The following is a 21,505-nucleotide window of genomic DNA, read 5'->3' as shown; positions in this document are numbered from 1 at the left end:
AAAGAGTTCTGCTTTCCTGCTAAACCTGCCAGAAGCAGAGCAAATACTTGTTGTTCAGTCATTTAGTCGTGTCCGACTCTTCGTGACCCCCTGGACCAGAGCACGCCAGACCCTCCTGCCTTCCACTGCCTCCCGCAGTTTGGTCAAACTCATGCTGGTAGCTTCGAGAACACTGCCCCACCATCTCGTCCTCTGTCGTCCCCTTCTCCATGCGCCCTCCATCTTTCCCAACATCAGGGTCTTTTCCAGGGAGTCTTCTCTTCTCATGAGGTGGCCAAAGTCTTGGAGCCTCAGCTTCAGGATCTGTCCTTCCAGTGAGCACTCAGGGCTGATTTCCTTCAGAATGGAGAGGTTGGATCTTCTTGCAGTCCATGGGATTCTCAAGAGTCTCCTCCAGCACCAGAATTCAAAAGCAAGAGCAAATACTATTAAGCATTAGTGCCAAGTGCATTCACAAGGTTTCAGAACAGGCCGTCATGGAGGCAGAATGGGAAAAAGTGATAAATCGGCTTCACCCAAAGCTACCTGTTTCCTCATGGGGGGCCTGAACCGGGTTTCCTCTGCTGTACCCAGGGCCAGATTTAGGTTTGATGAAGCCCTAAGCTCCTGAAGGAGCCCTTTCTATGTCCAGCTGTCCTTTGCCAACAACAAATTGTCGCTGTTTGGTTGTGTTGAATATACACTATATGGACATTTATGGACCTAATGGGTATCTAAAGCCATTTGCACATAACAAAATAAGTATTTTATCAAAGGAATTGTTGAACTGAAATACAATTAAGGAGCAGTATATTCATAGTGAAACAAATTATTAAGCTCTTAATAATAAACTTAATAATGCAAACACATTGGCATTTGGCAATAACAAAAGTTCCTTTAGAAACACAATTTACAAACACTAATAACCTAGTCTATAGAAACTTACAATCACATGAAATAATAATAGGTGTCAATATATGATGCAAACTACTAATAATTATAAATAGCAGGATGTAGGCACCCTATATATAGAAATGAGCAAACCAGTGATATTTTAGGGAGCAGGCTAGCAGGCGGGGCCCATGACTTACATCATAGGAGCCTACACAACACAAAACACTGTTGCTGTATGTAGGCTTTATTTTATTCGTTTTTTTATCTTATATTTTGGAAATGTACATCCAGGTGTTCTTTTCCTTTAAATTTTTTTGGGGGCCCCCAAGAGAGCGGGGCCCTAAGCTACCTGCACCAGTTTGTCGCTTCCACGGCCGGGAATTGGCGGTTTTCTGCTTCCACCCGAAGAGGCACCAGCTAGCAGGGTTGTGGGTACACCACTGAATCTGCCGCGTTGCGCCAACCAAGTCTCGGCTTGGTTTGCTTTGCACTGGGCCAGTAAATCGCTTAGCAGCCTCGCACACAGACGTTTAGAGAAAATGTGCAAGTACTGTAGATATCAGCTGTTTCAGATTCTCATTTGTGGAACGCCCTCCCCTGTGAGATGCATCTGGATCCTTCATTAGTGGCTCCCATGAGAAATTTAAAAACATTCCTTTTTTTACCCATGCATTTTATAGCTGTTCCTGACATACTCGGGGCAACTGTTTTAAGAATGTCTATATCTGCTTTGAGAATATATATGTGTGTGTGTGTGTGTGTGTGTGTGTGTGTGTTGATGTGTTTGCTGCTTCAGGCGGAAGGGCAGGATATAGATTGAAGATACATACAGTAGTACCTTGGTTTAAGAACAGCTTAGTTTATGAACAACTTGGATGAAGAATGCTGCGAATCCAGAAGTAGGTGTTTTGGTTTGTGAACTTTGTATTGAATCATAGAATCCTAGAGTTGGAAGAGACCACAAGGGCCATCGAGTCCAACCCCCTGCCAAGCAGGAAACACCATCAGAGCACTCCTGACATATGGTTGTCAAGCCTCTGCTTAAAGACCTCCAAAGAAGGAGACTCCACCACACTCCTTGGCAGCAAATTCCACTGTCAAACAGCTCTTACTGTCAGGAAGTTCTTCCTAATGTTTAGGTGGAATCTTCTTTCTTGTAGTTTGGAGCCATTGCTCCGTGTCCGCTTCTCTGGAGCAGCAGAAAACAACCTTTCTCCCTCCTCTAGGTGACATCCTTTTATATATTTGAACATGGCTATCATATCACCCCTTAACCTCCTCTTCTCCAGGCTAAACATGCCCAGCTCTCCCTTAGCCGTTCCTCATAAGGCATCGTTTCCAGGCCTTTGACCATTTTGGTTGCCCTCCTCTGGACACGCTCCAGTTTGTCAGTGTCCTTCTTGAACTGTGGTGCAGAACATATTGGAAGCAGAACATATTCCACTTGCTGCTGAGTGTAAATTGAGTCCCCCGCTGCTATGGGAAAGCATGCCTTGGTTTAAGAACGCCTTGGTTTAAGATAAGAACAGACTTCCGGAACGGATTAAGTTCGTAAACCAAGGTACAGTACCACTGTATAAATAAACCAAGTTAACGGACTATGTTGAAATGGCGAAATTAACTGGAAAGCTTAGAAATCAAGACGACAAGAAATTTTAAAAAGAATGGGAAATGTTGATTATGTATTTGCAAATACAGATAGGTAGCCGTGTTGGTCTGCCATAGTCAAAACAAAATAAAAAAATTCCTTCCAGTAGCACCTTAAAGACCAACTAAGTTAGTTCTAGGTATGAGCTTTCGTGTGCATACTTTAAGGTGCTACTGGAAGGATTTTTTTTATTATGTATTTGCAAAAGTATTGTAAACAGGTTAATACACTGGCAGGATTTTTAAAAATTTTTAAAAATCACTTGCCATTTTAGAAATACTGTAGTAAAGGAAATCTGAGGCAAAAATAATAAATTTGGAGTAGAAATGATATGCAGTTAAAAAGAAAATTTAAGGAACCAGGGGTGAGGTGAGGAGGGAAGTCACAGGGTTCAGAGAATCCCATTCTATGGGACACTGATTTTGTGTACAACTTTCTTTGTTTGTGGTTGGTACTGTATTTGTTGTTGAGTGTTTTTTGTTGTTGAAAACCTAATAAAAATATTATTAAAAAGAAGATTTAAATAAATAAGCCCTATGATTAAAGGCTTACATGGATTAGATAATTAATTAAATAATAAGCAAGCCTGTTCCGAGTATTTAGGAGGAGTAATAATAATAATAATAATAATTTTTAATTTATATCCCGCCCATCTGGCTGGGTCTCCCTAGCCACTCTGGGCGGCTTACAACATATAAAATGCAACAAATCGTCAAACATTAAAGAAACAAGATATCCTATACAAGCAACATATAAACCAATAAATCAGTGAAAAGCAGTAACAACAGCAACAATAAACAGTTTGTAGTTATAACCCAAATCAAAGTAACCGCCAACCCCAACTGAACATTTAACCGACAAAAAATGAAACAAGAGGAACCAAAATTAGGGAGGAAAAACACTGCTGTACTTCTAGGGAATTCTGCCATAGAATCCTAAACGGATAAAAGAAATAGGTGACATTTCTGTGTCCCCGTTACTAATTTTAGGCAAAGGAAAGGCAGCCACCAGAAGCTATTTATAACAAAGCAAGTGAGAAGTGAGCGAGGAGATGTGAAAAGTGCCTAACAGGTGCAAGGCGACTGCGCATGACTTCTGCGCATTGGCTGAACTGTGCGCCCCTTGTGCTCTGGAGAGATATTTGTGCTTTTCCACCAGCCGCATGGGCTGGGGAGGGGGGGGAGGAAAGGAAAGGGGAGAGGCCATTGCTGCAGTGCTGTATAAATTACAGGCACACACGCCTTTTTTTCCTGAATGAAATAGCTGAGCAGAGCAGAGCACAGGGTTTAGGGCAAGAGGCCTCCAGTGCTTTTCCTCCGTTCGTTTTCTACATTCCCGCCTCAAGAAGAAGGAAAAAAAACAGGAAGAAGATGAAGTACATCATAGGAATTGGAGGGTAGGTTGTTGCTGCATCCCTCGTTGCGTTTTGTACTTTTGCATGCTCCGGGATTCGAAATGCGCCAATGTGCTTTACGCCTTGGACAAAAGCCAAGTTTGCAAACAGAAGTTAGGCTCAAGAATTCCATGAAAACCTCCAGGCTCTGTAATAATAATAATAATAATAATTTTAAAAAATGTAGTTTGGACAGATGTAGTGATGTTTTCAAAAGTATTACCCGTTCTTTCTCAGTGTTTATGTATGAAATAATGAGATGAGGAGTCAACTAACCATGGCCAAAAAATGGGATTTGGAAGCCTAAAAGAGGGAATCTTGAATAGCCAATTAAAAGGCATCACTTAACTTTTATTCTACTATTTCATAAAACCCCAAAGCATCGCTTTTAATAATGGGAGATGTAATAATGTAATGGGGTGGGGAGGAGAGAGAAGGCGCCTGGTGTAACCTGCAGGAAAAGAAAACTATTGAAAGAATTCCTGTTGCAATGCGCGGAATGAAATTGCGGGGGGACATCTGTCTATGTCCTTTCCTAAATTTGCTTTCGTGTGAGTATTTGGGATAGATCTGGAGCCTGGCCGAGACACTGAGATATTAATTCCCCACCACCACCACCTCCATTAATAGGCAACAATCCAGGCAGTGCCTGCAACCCTAATACTTTCGTTAACAGCATTTAGAAAACCTTGCAGAGCAGGAATAGTAATGATATAGTCTGCCCTATTTTGTTTTTGTTTTTTTAAAATAATATTTATTAACATTTTAAAAACTGCAAAAGAAAAACAAAGAATTAAACAAAGCAAAACAATACAATACAAAAACAAAAACACCACACAACACCAACCCCCAAACATTAAATTAACAAAACCAAACAAACACAATTTTAAAAAACGTCTAATAAGTTCAGTATCTTAACTTTCATTTACTTGTTTCAGCGACCTCCTCACACCTCCCTTTTTGTATTCCACTTTAATCAACTGTTTCAGCAATTCCTTTCCATCTTCCTCTGTTTTCTGTCCTGTAATTTATCTTAACATATTCTAACCTTATTTTCCCCTTTAATATATAATTGTCTTAACATATTTTAACTTATGCCGCCCTATTTTGTATGCCAATAACCTTATTACAGCGCATGATTGAGAAGTACCGCTTTGTATTACCGCATTTTTCGTCCCATAGGACGCTCCGTCCCATAGGACGCACCTAGTTTTTTTGGGGGGAAATAAAGGAATTTTTCCCCCTTTATTTCCCCCCCCCCCAAAGCAGGTCGGGGAAACCGAACCAGGTCGGGGAACAGCGGGATGGCGGCGCTGCGCCTCCCTGCTGTCCCCCGAGCTTGTGGGGCTGGCCAATGTCTGTCCGGCGCGCGGGGCGCTCTGCTTCAGGACGCCCCACCCACCGGGCGGCAGGCTGCTATCCGCAGCGTGGGGAGCCCTGCGGGGAACTCCCGCAGGGCTCCCCACGCTGCGGATGTGTTCCCGAAGCGCCGGGCACTCTGCTTTCAGGGCGCCCGACGCTCCGGGAAGCAGGCTGCTATCCGCAGCCTAGACATCCCTGCGGGACCTCCCACAGGGCTGCCTAGGCTGCGGATGTCTTCCTGAAGCCTGGAGAGCGAGAGGGGTCGGTGCGCACGACCCCTCTCACTCTCCAAGCTTCAGCGAAAGCCTGTATTCGCCCCATAGGACGCACCCAGATTTCCCTTTCATTTCTGGAGGGGGAGAAGTGCGTCCTATAGGGCGAAAAACACGGTAATTGGGGTGCATTCGGCCAACACGAGCTTTGAGATTGTTAAAGCCTATGGGATGTAGGAGGTTCCGCTTTCAAAGCCCCTCCACTCTGGCAAACCTTAAGAATCCCAGAATTGCAGATTTGGAAGGGACCCCGAGGGTCATCCAGTCCAACCCGCTACAATGCCATAGCTGCCAACTTTTCCTCATTTTTAAGGGAAATTCCCTTATTCCGAATAGGATTCCTCGCAAGAAAAGGGAAACGTTGACAGCTATGTACAATGCAGGAATCTCAACCCGCAGCCCTGGCAGGATAAAAACAGTGGGGGTGGGAGATGAGATATAAAATATCATTATTATTTTAATGGATTTACACAAGGGAAGTAAATTTCCAGGAAGTGTTTTCATCTGGAGGTGTGTTGCGACAGGTGCTTGCTTTCCTAATTTACCAGATTCCCCCCAGAAAGGATAAAATCTGGACTGAATTAGGGATGCAGCCTGGCATTTTGAAATAATAATGATACTAATGGGGAGGGGGAGGACGAACTTGCAGGCAGGAAGGTGCACCAATTCCACAATAAATGTCAAAATGTGGATTATTGGGGGGGGGATGTACTTTTTAAAAAAAGCACAGCCATTTCCTTCTGTTTCAAAGCCAAGCCAAAAATGCTTTCAGAGCCTGCAAGACTCCCTTTGCCCAACCATAGGTTGAGCTTCCTTAAACCCATTATTACTGTGCAATGCCTATTAGATGCTAATAATAATAATAATAATAATAATAATAATAATAATAATAATATACCGCCCTATACCCGGAGGTCTCAGGGCAATTCACGGAAAAGATCAACATAAAAACCACAATATATATAAATAATAATAATAATAATAATAATAATAATAATAATATACTGCCCTATACCCAGAGGTCTAAGGGCGGTTCACAGAAAAGATCAACCTAAAAACCACAATATAAATAATCAAAATAAAAACAGCAACCCAATAAAATGCTATATATTTTATAGCATGGTATTACTTCAATTTGAGCTTCCTTTTAATTCACAGCATTCATTTTAGGTGGGCGGGTGGGCAAAAAATAAAATAAAGAGCAGCCATGAGTCGCTTGCCTCCAGGATCTTACAAAAAGGGTTGTTGTTTTTTTTAGTGAGGGTAACAAACCCACCGCCAGATCTTAAGTTATTATAATTTATTATAATAATAAATTCTTCTTGTTATGGGAGCCGGCTAGGATGGGGAGCTAAAAAAAAGCAGAATATCTAGTTACTAGCGGCTTACTCCGGAGTAAATGGAGAGGGAGCTGTAGCTTCTTGCAAAAAGCAGAGAGGTCTCTGCCCCAAACAGTTTATAATCAGGAATAATGCCAGGAAAAATTGGCAGAAACCCAAAATTGCTTTTGCCCCCCTCCAGCCCTCTAGGATATTTTCTTTCTAATCTCTCACTTTAGGTTTCTCATTAAGTTTCCTCATTAGACTCAGGTTGTTTGTTTGAAAAAAATCTAATTTCAATTAGATTTTTATCATAATCATTGGTGCATTTTAAACACGAATATACTGTTTTAATTCTATCTCTGCATCGTTTGATTTTGATTCCTACCCTCTCCTTTTTTCCTTCTCCTCCTGCAATGAGGCTACATTTTAATATTTTAATGTTTCAGTATTTTAATGTTGTTTTTAAGTTGTAATCATTCAACTTGTTTTTATTATTTTATTATTATTATTTTATTATTTATTATTATTTTTTTATTGCTTGTAAGCCGCTCTGAGCCCGGCCTTGGCTGGGGAGGGCGGTGTATAAATAAAAAATATTATTATTATTATAGTTGTTCTTTTTTATGACTGGCTTTTTTTCCACGTTTTTAGACGCTTCTCGTTTTTGCTTTAAAAAAACAAATAAATCTGTAAGCCGCCTTGAGTCCCATCAGGGAAAAGGCAAGATAGAAATAACTATTAGTATGTTCCATAAATGTCCAGTGGACATCCTTGATGGGAGAAAAATCTTTTTCTACCTCATTTCTTTTTTAAATGTAATTTTCTCCCCCCTCAAGCGAGTAGACCCACTAAACCTGTTTATATCCTTTAATTTCAAAGTGAATACAGGACTCCCAGAATAAATATGACAGGGTATAAGCGAATATACAGAGGCATGGCTGTCAACTTTTTCCCTTTTCTTATTCGGAATAAGGAAATTTCCCTTAAAAAGGGGAAAACGTTGACAGCTATGTACTGAGGCAGCTGATAGGTGGTGGTTTTTTTTTATAATAAAAATACATATTTATTTTCTTCTGTTTTATTTACTAATCCGTATTAATCTATACAGTATTTAGTAAACAATGAAAAGGAAAATAAATGAAGGGGGGAGCTAGAAATCATTCCGCTCTCTCTGAAGCAAATATATAGATATCTCTGCTTCTTCCCGCCTTCTCCCGCCCAGCCACCCGCCATATTAATTAACCGACGAGGCGGGGAAGCTTTTATAACCTCGGCCCCCGCCCCGCCCCGCCCCGCCGCGCGCGCGCGCGAATGCAATCGCCCGGAACCGAAGTCCGTTAATACTGGCGGGAGCCGCGCCAGCCAATAGGAGGACGAGCTTCGAACACGCCATTTCTTGAGGCTCCGCCCCCCTTTTACCATGTTTGGGAAAGACTGCAAGAAAGAGGCGGGAAAAATAAGAATAATACTACTGTTGTTTTACATGGGAGTAAACCCCGCTCAGTGCAGTGGGGCTTACTCCTGAGTAAATGTTTTTAAAAAGAAAAGAAAAGAATTTCTCTGTTCCCTTTTTTTGTCCTTTTTTTGCACTTTATTACTAATGTTGCAATACATATATGAAATTTTGCATATTGATACATATACATTATATTCCTAAATTCACATTTTCACATTTCATTATGTACCAACATTTATCTATTTCGTATTTCCTGCCTCCACCCGTGCATGACTTCCTTGTTATTACTTTGTAACTTTAATATTGAGATTGTAATTTTGTATCTTAATAATTAAACATTCAATCTTATATATCTGCTTAGCTTATTTGCGAAATCAGTCTATACATATCAATAAATTCTTGTTGTAGCATCTTTTGGTCATGTATGCTTCTACACATTTCCATTCCTGTTTGAGATTTTGATTAGATTGTATTTTAATTGTTGCCGTCATTTTTGCTAATTCAATCATTTCAAAAAAAATTATATTGCCAATCTTTCAGTGTTTCTTCTGTATGTATTGTTTTACATGGGAGTAAACCCCGCTCAGTACAGTGGGGCTTACTCCTTAGTAAATATCTTTTTTTTAAAAAAAGAAAAAATTTCTCTCTTCCATTGAGAGGTTAATCTGTGTAAAAATAATTCTTTTTAAACTTTTTTTTATTACAAAGTAAATACATCAATACCAAACCATACATAAAGAATAATATAAAGTGGGGGAGGGATAAAGAAGAAAAAGAAGGAAAATTGCAAAGAAAAGTAGGCAGTAAAAGAATAAAGAAAACTATAATATTTCAATACAATAAACACTTATTTTACAAAATAATAGCAATATTAGACTTCCATCACTCTCTCAACACTTCCTTTCACATTTCATATTTTATCTGTATTTCAGTATTATTTTCATCTTAATAGATAGATATGTATGTATCTATATTTCCCCTTTTCCATTCACGAGGTCATTCTAGACGCATCCAAATTTTTACATTAGAACCTTGTCTTTCTTTTTTTAAAAAAACATAATTTTTTATTAACAGGCCAATCATATCACATTATTTCAGATCACATTAATTCCAAATTATACAGCCAAATTTTTCAATTTTGTTGGGGGTACCCATACATCAAGCTCCGGACGAGAATCCAAACATCACTTCTATTACTGCTTTAATTAAACAGTTCTATCCAGTTCTATCCAGATAGTCTCTTTTTTACTTTCTTCATCTTCTTGTTGTTGTCATATATTCCTTTCTTTGCGATCTCTGATAATCTTCGCAGGCGGGTTAAGAACAAAACCTTGTCTTTCTAAATGGAATGGAAGTGTTTAGGTTTAATGTTGTTTTTTTCGAACAAACAAACACGTATTTGATGCGATTTCGGCACGTATCTCGTTCTGATTTCGGCTAGTAATCATAGCAGGAACGTCTGAGGTCGTCTTATACACGGAACGTTGCAAATAATTATTTCTTAATTTTGGGCTCAAAAAATAGGGGTTCGTCTTATGCATGGGGGCGTCTTATGCACGGAAAAATACGATATATGCACATCTACATTGTGCATTTCATAGAATCCTAGAGTTGGAAGAGACCACAAGGGCCATGGAGTCCAACCCCCTGCCAAGCAGGAAACACCATCAGAGCACTCCTGACATATGGTTGTCAAGCCTCTGCTTAAAGACCTCCAAAGAAGGAGACTCCACCACACTCCTGGGCAGCAAATTCCACTGTCAAACAGCTCTTACTGTCAGCAAGTTCTTCCTAAGGTTTAGGTGGAATCTTCTTTCTTGTAGTTTGGATCCATTGCTCCGTGTCCGCTTCTCTGGAGCAGCAGAAAACAACCTTTCTCCCTCCTCTATGTGACATCCTTTTATATATTTGAACATGGCTATCATATCACCCCTTAACCTCCTCTTCTCCAGGCTAAACATGCCCAGCTCCCTTAGCCGTTCCTCATAAGGCATCGTTTCCAGGCCTTTGACCATTTTGGTTGCCCTCCTCTGGACACGTTCCAGTTTGTCAGTGTCCTTCTTGAACTGTGGTGCCCAGAACTGGACACAGTACTCCAGGTGAGGTCTGACCAGAGCAGAATACAGTGGCACTATTACTTCCCTTGATCTAGATGCTATACTCCTATTGATGCAGCCCAGAATTGCATTGGCTTTTTTAGCTGCTGCGTCACACTGTTGGCTCATGTCAAGTTTGTGGTCAACCAAGACTCCTAGATCCTTCTCACATGTACTGCTCTCAAGCCAGGTGTCACCCATCTTGTATTTGTGCCTCTCATTTTTTTTGCCCAAGTGCAATAATTTAAAGTGCACAAAGAAAACTGGGGACTATGCTCAAAGGTCAAAGGCTTCCTATGCGCGTTGAATTTGCATCCTTGCTCTGTTAACCATTCTCACATTGTCCCACCCCAATTCTGCTTCATGTTTTCTTAATCTAGGGTGACCAATGGTGGCAAAACCACTTTGACCAAAAGACTTACCCAAGCGCTCCCAAACTGTTGCGTTGTACATCAAGATGACTTCTTCAAGGTAAGCATCACACCCCCTTTGGTTTAATGTTGCTTTTTCAAACGAACAAAGACATATTTGATGTGATTTAATGCATAGTCCAACAACTAAAACTGGTAAGCATTGCTCTGTCGTTACAAAAAACCCCAATTTTTTCAGGGAGGGCATGAAAACCTTAAAAGCATAGATGCTCATTATTTTTGGTCCGGGCCACAACTTTAGGGCTCGTATATACTGTATTTTTCCCGTGTATTATTTCCCCCCAAAGTTCAAAATTGGGGGTCTTCTTATACACGGAATGTTGCAATTAATTATTTCTTAATTTTGGGCTCAAAAAATACACACGGGAAAATACGATATATGCACATTCACACCGTGGATTTCAAGTGCATGGCTCCCCCCCCCCAAAGAAAACTGGGAACTAGCTTGTGACCGGCAAGGATAACTGGGAGAAGGAAACTACAGTTCCCACGATTCCTTGCAGGGGAACCATCCCCTTAACTGTATGGTGTGGAGGTGACTGCCTGCAGCGCAGTTCTTAACTGTGTCTACTCAGAAGCAAATGCTTCTGAATCCAAGGGGGCTTCCTCCTCAAATAGGTTAGGATCATAGCCATTTGTACTGTTTTTACTCCAGGTTAAATAACCTGGGATAGCAATTGCACCCTTGTTTTGGGGATAACCGCTGACGCAGGTTAAAATCCCCCACTTCTCGTATACCCATTGAAACTACAGTCACACCTTGGAAACCGAGCAGGATCCGTTCCGGAAGTCCATTCGACTTCCGAAATATTCGGAAACCGAACCGCGGCTTCTGATTGGCTGCAGGAAGCTCCTGCACGTTCGGGTTCCGAAAGAACGTTCGCAAACTGGAACAATCACTTCTGGGTTTGCGGCGTTTGGGAACCAAAATGTCTGAGTCCCAGGGCGTTCGGGATCCAAGCTACGACTGTATTCCATTCATTCTAATCTTTCTATTGTGAATATAATGTAGTGGTTCAAATGCGTTACCTGGCAATGGGCTGGTTCGTGCAATGTGCTACCAACAGTGGTTGTCCAATTTTCTAACTGTCAAGGACGTTTGCATGCATGCCATACATTGAAAGCACACAAGGTGTGTCCCCCACCCCAAATAATCCTGGCCACTGAAGATTGTTGAGAGTGCTGGGAACTGAAAGGTAGAAATGTACCGTATTTTTCGCTCTATAAGATGCACCAGACCATAAGACGCACCTAGTTTTTGGATGAGGAAAACAAGAAAAAAAATATTCTGAATCCCAGAAGCCAGAACAGCAAGAGGGATCGCTGCGCAGTGAAAGCAGCAATCCCTCTTGCTGTTCTGGCTTCTGGGATAGCTGCGCAGCCTGCATTCGCTCCATAAGACGCACACACATTTCCCCTTACTTTTTAGGAGGGAAAAAGTGAGTCTTATAGAGCAAAAAATACGGCAAATCTGCAAGGAGTAAACCACAGTTCCCGCAATTCTTGTATAGCGTGAAGGTGTCTTTCTAGAAACTCCTCGTGTCGCAAAGTTGTGTTCTTGGGGGCATGGATTCGCACTCGGGTCACGTGGGGCCAAATGGGCAGATTGGGCCTCCCTTCCACCCTGTGTGAATTGGGGTGGGGTGTGAACCGTAGAATGCACCCAGATATTCCATATGATTGGTAGTGATGAGCCAGGGATGGATAGGGATAGGTTCAGGGAAAATACCAGTCACAGAATCGCAGAATTGTAGGGTCAACTACAAGGGTCACCATCTTGTCCAACCCCCTCCAATGCAGGAATAACAGATCTTCTCGCTGAGGGGACCACGCAAACGCCTAAACCAATATTGCACATTTTAATAAGTTGCTACCTGCCAGCTATATATATATGTTATAATTTTGCATTGAAAATAATATATGGGTGTGTATATATATATATAGATAGATAGATATAGATATAGATAGATATTTATAGATATATATAGATATATACACACACACACATATATATTAATAAATTTTATTTTCAATGCAAAATTATAACAAAAATTACAAACATTGAATCCAAAATAATACTATACAAACGAGAAAGAAAACAGAACACAAAAAAAGAAAACAAAAGAAAAAGCACACATCTACAAATAAAACCGTATCTTCAGTCTAATCTGGTCATTACATACATATACACATATTGACTTCCTTCCTTTGTTCTAAGACCTCAAAATTTTTACTCTTACTAAATTGTTGTGTCTAATGTAGATTACGTCTATCTTTATACTTTTTTACACCATTTTTCTTTTTCTTTAACCCTGCAAAGCATAATTCATTACATACCGATATGCTTACTCCAGAACAGTGTTTTCTTCATATACTCTTTAGCACATCCCCATTTATTTAATAATTTCTGGTCCGATTGTCCCCTTACGAATGCTGTGAGTCTTGCCAGATTCATATATTCACAAAATTTAATTTGCCATTCTTTCATTGATGGAATTTTTCTCCCTTTCCAATTTTTTTGCTATAAGCATCCTGGCAGCTGTCGTTGCATAAGGGAATACTTTCCTCTCATTGTTAGGAATATCGTTTGTGATTATACCTAAAAGGACTGCCTCCGGTTTTTTACCTGCCAGCTATATAAACCGAGTACCCTCCGGGTATCTACACATGTATACGGACAAACAGGCATATGCTTTGATTTTAAAAAAACAGCAGAACTGATTTTCTGTTGCAGCTGTTCTCTTGTATATTGTGCAAGATTTCATCTTGCGTCACAAAATATTTGATTCTGAAGAGCAGGCCAGCATTGGAAATTTAAGTGACCCCAGAGGACAGTTCTCCCCTCCGCGGAAAGGTAGATTAACACCCCACCCCAAATTAGCCATTGTAGCTAATTAAAAGAAATATGCTTTTTTGGGGGGGGTCCCCCTTCCACCACCAGAGGAATGCACTTTATGCCCTCTGTGACCTTATTTTTTCCCTTTTGGGAAAGCCATAACGCATTGGTATAGCAAAAGGTCCCAGATTTGATTTGTGGCATATCCCTGCCTGAAATCCTGGAGACTGCACTGAGCTAGGAACACGGATATATGTTCTTGTGTATGCCTACTCTAAGCAAGTTACATTAAGCCCAAATCATTTGTGTTGTTAAGTTGTGGGTCAACATATCAGACAACACAGCGATTCTTCAAACGGCTCTTGTTTATTCACAGGCCAGAACAGAACTGAACTGAAGGGTTCAGTCAGCCTGCTTATATAGAGCTCCAGTACAACGTAACTGTAACAATTTCCTAAAACTATCCAATCACTGAACGTCACTTTCGATCCCTTATTTGCATAACTATCTACAGTATCCCCCTGCTGGCCCAGGGTGAGAACTTCAGTATATAATGTGTGTTGTCATTTCCTTTAACCAAAATTATTACTGCTCCTTAGAAATGCCCTTCCAGCATTCCTTTAATTTTGTAAAACTTGAATTGCAGTCACACACACACACACAAACACACTACTCAGCTGTTAAAAAATATAATTTTCACCTGTGTACTTCTTCGGGGGTGTTGTTTTACTTCAAAAATGTAGCTTAAACTGGCAAAATTAATTTGCTACAGAGTTTAGAAAGTCTCCCCCCATCTTTCCCACTCCATTTCCTCTCTACACCGCATGCACCACATGATTATTTATTCCCAAGTTTCCCCCCAGAATCCCAGTTCAGATATGCGAGAACAAGCAGTTTCATATCTGTGCCGGGTCTGGAGATCACATGTGTGTACCTTACCTCGTGCATATAGGACACTGACACATGCTTGTGTGCACAAGTCACTGCACATGTCTGTGTGGCCGGTGCAATACGGCATCAGTGGGGAACATTTGACCTCCTTAGATGTTCTTAGGCAGGCACCCCCAACCTGCGGCCCTCCAGATGTTTTGGCCTACAACTCCCATGATCCCTAGCTAACAGGACCAGTGGTCAGGGATGATGGGAATTGTAGTCCTAAACATCTGGAGGGGCGAAGGTTTGGGGTGCCTGTTCTTAGGCTACAACCCCCACCAGCCTTGACTCTTGGCCATGCTGCCTGTGGTTGGCCATGCTGCCTGTGGTTGGAGATGCTAAACATCTGGCGGGCCCAAGGTTCTCCACCCCTGAATCAGCACAAAAAGGGGCACTGCCCCTCCAACCATAATCAGCCCTTATCTATCGGCTTTCTTACTTACCTGCTATTCAGCGGGTGACCCCAGGTGTCCTCATGTAGGTGAGGCAAATGGAGAAAAAAATAGCAAAAAATGGAGAGCAGCTAGCTTGGGACTAGGGTGGATCGGCGGGGCTGGGGGTTGTGTTGGTATTGTCGTTTGTTCTGCAGCACAGCTGTTTTTGCTAAGTCAGCACCTTTGCCTCCGTTGTGTATGTGTGTATTTTGCAGTAGTGTCCAGGTTGTGATCGGATCGTAGATAAAACTGATCACCCTGCCTTTGCAGCAATGTTTTATTGGTCACTATATTTCAGCCACAAGATCAAATACAAGTCGGGGAAGACGGATTTAAACAATGGGATGGTAAGAGCGGTGTTCGCTATAGGATGCAGTAATGTATATTTTCCTAAGTATATATATTTTATTTTTATCACTATAATATTATTAAATAAAGACTTAACAGTAAAATCTGCACCATTCTATAAATACACCTTTAATTTACACACTTTCACACTCTTGAGTTTTTCGTCTTTATTTCTTTACTGACTTTTCTGCGTGTCTGTGTGCATATATATATATTTCCCACCTAGTGTTGGCTTCATTGGATATGGATGCGATGGTGAGCACTGTTCAGGCATGGATTGAGAATCCCGTGAAGTTTGCACGATCCCATGGAGTGAGTGTTTCCTGTGAATCAAAGCAGCCCAGTTCTGATGACACCCATATACTGATTGTTGAAGGTTTCCTTCTTTACAACTACAGGTAAGATATACAGTGGTGGCCCGCAAGACGAACGCCTCGCAAGACGGAAAACCCGCTAGACGAAAGGGTTTTCCGTTTTGGAGGCACTTCGCAAAATGAATTCCCCTATGGGCTTGCTTCGCAAGACGAAATCTTGCGAGTTCTTGCGGGGTTTTTTCCCTTTTCCCCCCCTTTTCCTAAGCCGCTAAGCCGCTTATCAGCTGATCCGCTGATAAGCCGCTTAACAGCTGATCGCTAAAAGCCGCTAAACCGCTAATAGCGCTAATCCACTAAGCCGCTAATAGCCGTGCTTCGCAAGACGAAAAAACCGCTATACGAAGAGCCTCACGGAACGGATTAATTTCGTCTTGCGAGGCACCACTGTATTTGCTTTTTTTGTAGTAAAAAAAAGGTAAAGGTAAAGGACCCTTGACAATTAAGTCTGGTCGCAAACGACTCTGGGGTTGTGGCGCTCATCTCACTTTACAGGCCGAGGGAGCCAGCCTTTGTCCGCAGACAGTTTTTCCGGGTCATGTGGCCAGCATGACTAAGCTGCTTCTGGCGAAACCAAAGCAGCGCACAGAAACGCCGTTTACCTTCCCACCGGAGTGGTACCTATTTATCTACTTGCACTTTGACATGCTTTTGAACTGCTAGGTTGGCAGGAGCAGGGACCGAGCAACGGGAGCTCACACCGTTGCGGGGATTCGAACCGCCGACCTTCCAATCAGCAAGCCCTAGGCTCAGTGGTTTAGACCACAGCGCCACCAGCGTCCACTTTAAAGTATGCAGTTGGTTGCTGCCTGTCCTATTGACCCCTGGTGCTGAGCTTTGGATAAGAGCGTCATCTGCAAATATATCACCTATAATTATTATTATTATTATTATTATTATTATTATTATTATTATTTATTTATTATTTATTATTTATACCCTGCCCATCTGGCTGGGTTTCCCCAGCCACTCTGGGTCCCTGTTACAAGAGACCCTAGAAATCGTTGGTGGTGATTATAATGATTTTATTGATTTAGCAAATTTCTACACCACCATCCGAAGATCACAGGGTGGTTTACAATATGAAAACGCAAAAATACACAACATAATAACAAACGAAAACAACAACCCCTGCCCTATCCACAATATTATTATTCACCACAAACAACAGTATGATTTTATGCAACCATGTGGTTTAGGAAAGGTCATTTCTCAAGTAATTTTGAACCTTAATTTTTCTCACCTGCAGGCCACTGATTGACTTGTTCGACAAACGCTATTATCTAGCAGTCCCATACACTGAATGCAAGTGGAGGAGGAGGTAAGAACAGACGTCGACTTTAATATTGCGACGCTGAAATTTCATGTCGTAGTCACCTCATTCCTATGACATGATTGCAAGTTGCAGAACTGGAAGCCTTCTGAGCTCCACATCAAGCTAAAAGATTCCTGCGCTGCAGAGGATTGGACGAGATAACCCTCGTGGTCCCTTCCATCTCTGATTCTATGATTCAAAAGTCACACTTCTCTGAATTTTGCAGTTCAGTTCTCCAGATTTTTGTACTGTATACAAAAATGCATGTGGAAGGGCAAATAATACACACAAAAACCCACATTACATTAAGGGAAATCATCTTGCAAAATTGTATAGGTTAGACGTAAAGGTAAAGGTAAAGGGACCCTTGACCATTAGGTCCAGTCGCGGACGACTCTGGGGTTGCGGCGCTCATCTTGCTTTATTGGTCGAGGGAGCCGGCGTACAGCTTCTGGGTCATGTGGCCAGCAGGACTAAGCCGCTTCTGGGGAACCAGAGCAACGCCGTTTACCTTCCCGCTGGAGTGGTACCTATTTATCTACTTGCACTTTGATGTGCTTTCGAACTGCTAAGTTGGCAGGAGCTGGGACCGGGTAACGGGAGCTCACCCCGTCGCGGGGATTCGAACCACTGACCTTCTGATCGGCAAGCCCTAGGCTCTGTGGTTTAACCGACAGCGCCACCCGCATCCCTAAGGTTAGACATAACTGCATACAAAAATACGTAGATTAGAAGAAATCAACACTAAAATGCTGGCGAATTTTCATGAGGGCTTTTAAAAAATAAAATCTAAACTGATGTGATGAGGAGAACTGAAGACTGGGGGAAAATGAGAAATTGAGAGAAACCATCTAACCCTAGTAGTTGCTGATGGCACAGAAGTGCTTACCGACACTGCTGTACACACCAGATGTGGGAATTCAGTTGTTGTTTAGTCCATTAGTCATGTCTGACTCTTTGAGGCCCCAGCTGTGGGCCGGTCCATCATCCCACAAACCATGTGGGGGGCCGGACTATATATTTTGGGGGGAATGAATGAATTCCTATGCCCCACAAATAAGCCAGAGATGCATTTTAAATAAAACGACACATTCTACTCATGTAAAAGCACGCTGATTCCCAGACGCTTTGTGGGCCGGATTGAGAAGGCAATTGGGCTGGATCTGGCCCATGGGCCTTAGGTTGCCTACCCCTGATATAGATTAACAAATTCCTTTTCTGTTTGCAGTACACGTAAATACACAGTACCGGACCCCCCTGGTCTCTTCGATGGCCATGTATGGCCCATGTATCTTAAGCACAGGAAGGAAATGGAGGCTAACGAAGTGGATGTTGGTAAGAGTCAACTTGCAGTCGCTTGAATCTGACTTAGAAAGAACTCTTGGAGTGTCGTGCAAGTGTTTGCGTGTGATAATTTTTAAAAAATGTGCTTAGAGCAGAGCTTTCCAAACCTCTCACGTTGCTGGCACCATTTTTAAGACATGCATTGTTTCGCGACAAAGTACCGTATTTCTGCTCTTTAAGACTCACTTTTTCCCTCCTAAAAAGTAAGGGGAAATGTGTGCACGTCTTATGGAATGAATTCAGGCTGCGCAGCTATCATAGAAGCCAGAACAGCAAGAGGGATTGCTGCTTTCACTGTGCAGCGATCCCTCTTGCTGATCTGGCTTCTGAGATTCAGAATATTTTTTCCCTTGTTTTCCTCCTCCAAAAACTAGGTGCGTCTTGTGGTCTGGTGCGTCTTATAGAGCAAAAAACATGGTGATTCAGTTTTACTAGCAAACCAGAGGTCAAACTAACCCCTTTCCAGCCCTGGGAGGAGCACAGGGGGCTTTCACGCAACATACCTACGCGCTGCGGCCAACACACTAAATCTGCTGCGGTGCACAGTTTGGAAAGCCCTGGGTGGGGAAATCTTTCGCCCTCCCATTGTTCCTAAACATCCCGTCAATCCCAGAAATGGCCAACGGTCAAGTCTTAATGGGATTTGTAGTCCAACATGGGGCTTATCCACACCTCCACTTTCCCCTGGGAAAACCCGTGCTTTAGTGCTGAATCGGAACAAAAGGCAGCTGTTTTCCCATGGATTGCTTTTTGTTCCAATTTAGCATGGAAGAGAGTGCTTTTTGGGGGGGGGGAGTGGCTGGGGAAAAGCAAAACCGCTCAGATCCATGCCTAGAAAATGCAGTGTAAGTGGAGAACTACCCGGAGCCATGTTTTCTAGGCAGAAGTATGTACAGCCCATCCAGAGGGCTAGAGGTTTCCCACTCCTGAGCTAGGTGATGAAATTATTTCTTTTAGTTTTGCTCAATCGCCTCTTCAGTTTATATCCTGCACTTCTTCCCAAAGGCATTTTGGACGCACCAGTAATATTGTTAAAAATAGTTAAACAATCAAATTCTCTCAGCCAATAATTTCAGGGTTGTTTTTGGTATGCTTGCTAATATCCCTTAATTAATTTATTATTAATAATAATAATTTATTATTTATACCCCGCCCATCTGGCTGGGTTTCCCCAGCCACTCTGGGCGGCTTCCAACAGAACACTAAAATACAATAACCTATTAAACATTAAAAGCTTCTCTAAACAGGGCTGCCTTCAGATGTCATCTAAAAGTTTGCTAGTTATTTTTGTCTTTGACATCTGGTGGGAGGGTGTTCCACAGGGCGGGTGCCACTACCGAGAAGGCCCTCTGCCTGGTTCCCTGTAACTTGGCTTCTTGTAGCGAGGGAACCGCCAGAAGGCCCTCGGCCTTAATTAATTTATTTTTTAAGTTTGATTATAGATAATAAAATCACCTCTGTCTCCTTTGTCACCTTGTGAGGGTGTTAGCCCTAAGAACCAACCAGATCGTAGTTTGAATAAGTAAATATCTTTTCCCACAATACTTCACTGTTGAGCCGCCCTTTTATAAGCAATTGAGCCAGCTCCAGATCGGCAGGGATCCTTCTCCCTCATTGAGTCTACCTCCTCACTCAAATTACCGCCTGCTTGCTGCCAAAAATCCACTGAGCCAGCAGGGCAGTGGTGTGTTCAGCTCCTCTTTATTTTGGCAAGAGTGAGGGTCCGGTGAATAAGCAAGTAAGCCTCACTGGATTCAATGGATCATACTCACTTGCTGGCAAGATTGCAGGGTTATACATTTTGCGAGCCTGACTCTAGCGGGTTAGATCTCTTAAGGTAAAGGTAAAGGTACCCCTGACCATTAGGTCTAATCGTGGACGACTCTGGGGTTGCGGCGTTCATCTCGCTTTGTTGGCCGAGGGAGCCGGCGTACAGCTGCCGGGTTATGTGGCCAGCATGACTAAGCCGCTTCTGGCGAACCAGAGCAGCGCACGGAAACGCCGTTTGCCTTCCTGCCGGAGTGGTACCTATTTATCTACTTGCACTTTGACGTGCTTTCGAACTGCTAGGTTGGCAGGAGCAACAGGAGCTCACCCCATCACGGGGATTCGAACCGCCAAGCTTCTGATCGGCAAGTCCAAGGCTCTGTGGTTTAACCCACAGCACCACCCGCGTCCATGCAAAACTGTCATGTTGATTTATTTACTGGCATCCCTGCATGTGAAATTCACAACTGCCTGTTCTTCTTTTCAGTTTATCTGGATGGGCTGAAGTCCAGAGACGATCTTTACATGGAAGTCTTTAAAGAAATACAGAACAAGCTTTTGAATCACTCATAGGTGAATATACTCCTGGATGAAAGGGGAGGAGGTTATTTTCTACCTTGATCTTTATATCTTCCTCATAATACTTTGGGTATTAAATTGCCTTATGTTTGCTTTACAGGATCTGTGGGAAGCTGAAAGATCTATGTACAAATCTGATGTAAATACTATTTTGGATATTTACTGAAACATGTTAAGGCGAACATGCCTTCCTTGGCACTGCCCTTTGGAAAATAACTTTATGTATATAATTGAAAAAATAAGGTAGTTCATTTACAACTCAACCACGGGCAGTTGTTTTTTATGTACTTATTTTATATTCCATTGGCTTAAACGTGTATGTTTTAAAAACGCATTTTTATAATGGAAGTCTGTAAAATACCACTGGTTTTACGTCTGTAGCTTTGTGTCAGTAATAAGCTTCTGTTTAACTGCTTGTGCAAGAACACACGGCATACTCAATAAAGAAACATTTGAACATTTGGTCTCTCGTTTTGCTTTACTGAATGTCGTCAGGAGTCCTTTCCTTTGGCTTCAGAACACAACAGTTAATGCAACCCCCACCCCACCCCGAGCCAAGGAGATAAGCAACTATACAACCTTTAGAAGACATTTGAAGGCAGCTTTGTATAGTTAAGGGACTCGGGTGGCGCTGTGGGTTAAACCACAGAGCCTAGGACTTGGTGATCAGAAGGTCGGCGGTTCGAATCCCCATGATGGGGTGAGCTCCCGTTGCTCGGTCCCTG

General features: G+C 42.2%; 1 protein-coding gene across 1 annotated transcript; it reads left to right on the top strand.

Moving 5' to 3' along the window:
* The first annotated feature begins 3,734 nt into the window (after positions 1-3,734).
* LOC309332987 (nicotinamide riboside kinase 2-like) lies at positions 3,735-21,242 on the top strand. Its single transcript, XM_081846398.1, has 8 exons — positions 3,735-3,917; positions 10,803-10,893; positions 15,355-15,403; positions 15,631-15,802; positions 17,025-17,096; positions 18,319-18,425; positions 20,689-20,774; positions 20,881-21,242. The coding sequence occupies exons 1-7, from the start codon at positions 3,892-3,894 to the stop codon at positions 20,772-20,774; spliced, it is 603 nt and encodes a 200-aa protein (XP_081702524.1). The 5' UTR covers positions 3,735-3,891; the 3' UTR covers positions 20,881-21,242.
* Positions 21,243-21,505: the final 263 nt, after the last annotated feature.

Source organism: Podarcis erhardii (genome assembly GCF_964252035.2).
Source record: "Podarcis erhardii genome assembly, chromosome: 18".
NCBI lineage: Eukaryota > Metazoa > Chordata > Lepidosauria > Squamata > Lacertidae > Podarcis > Podarcis erhardii.
The sequence above is the reverse complement of the archived record's forward strand: the minus strand, read 5'-3'. Positions and strand labels throughout refer to the sequence as shown.

What these genes read in the sequence shown, in the direction of transcription:
- LOC309332987 (XM_081846398.1), top strand. Translation starts at nt 3,892, where the DNA reads ATGAAGTACATCATAGGAATTGGAGG. An exon ending in CGGATTTAAACAATGGGATG is followed by an intron (nt 15,404 to 15,630) that starts GTAAGAGCGGTG and finishes TTTCCCACCTAG; the next exon opens with TGTTGGCTTCATTGGATATG. An exon ending in TTCCTTCTTTACAACTACAG is followed by an intron (nt 15,803 to 17,024) that starts GTAAGATATACA and finishes TCTCACCTGCAG; the next exon opens with GCCACTGATTGACTTGTTCG.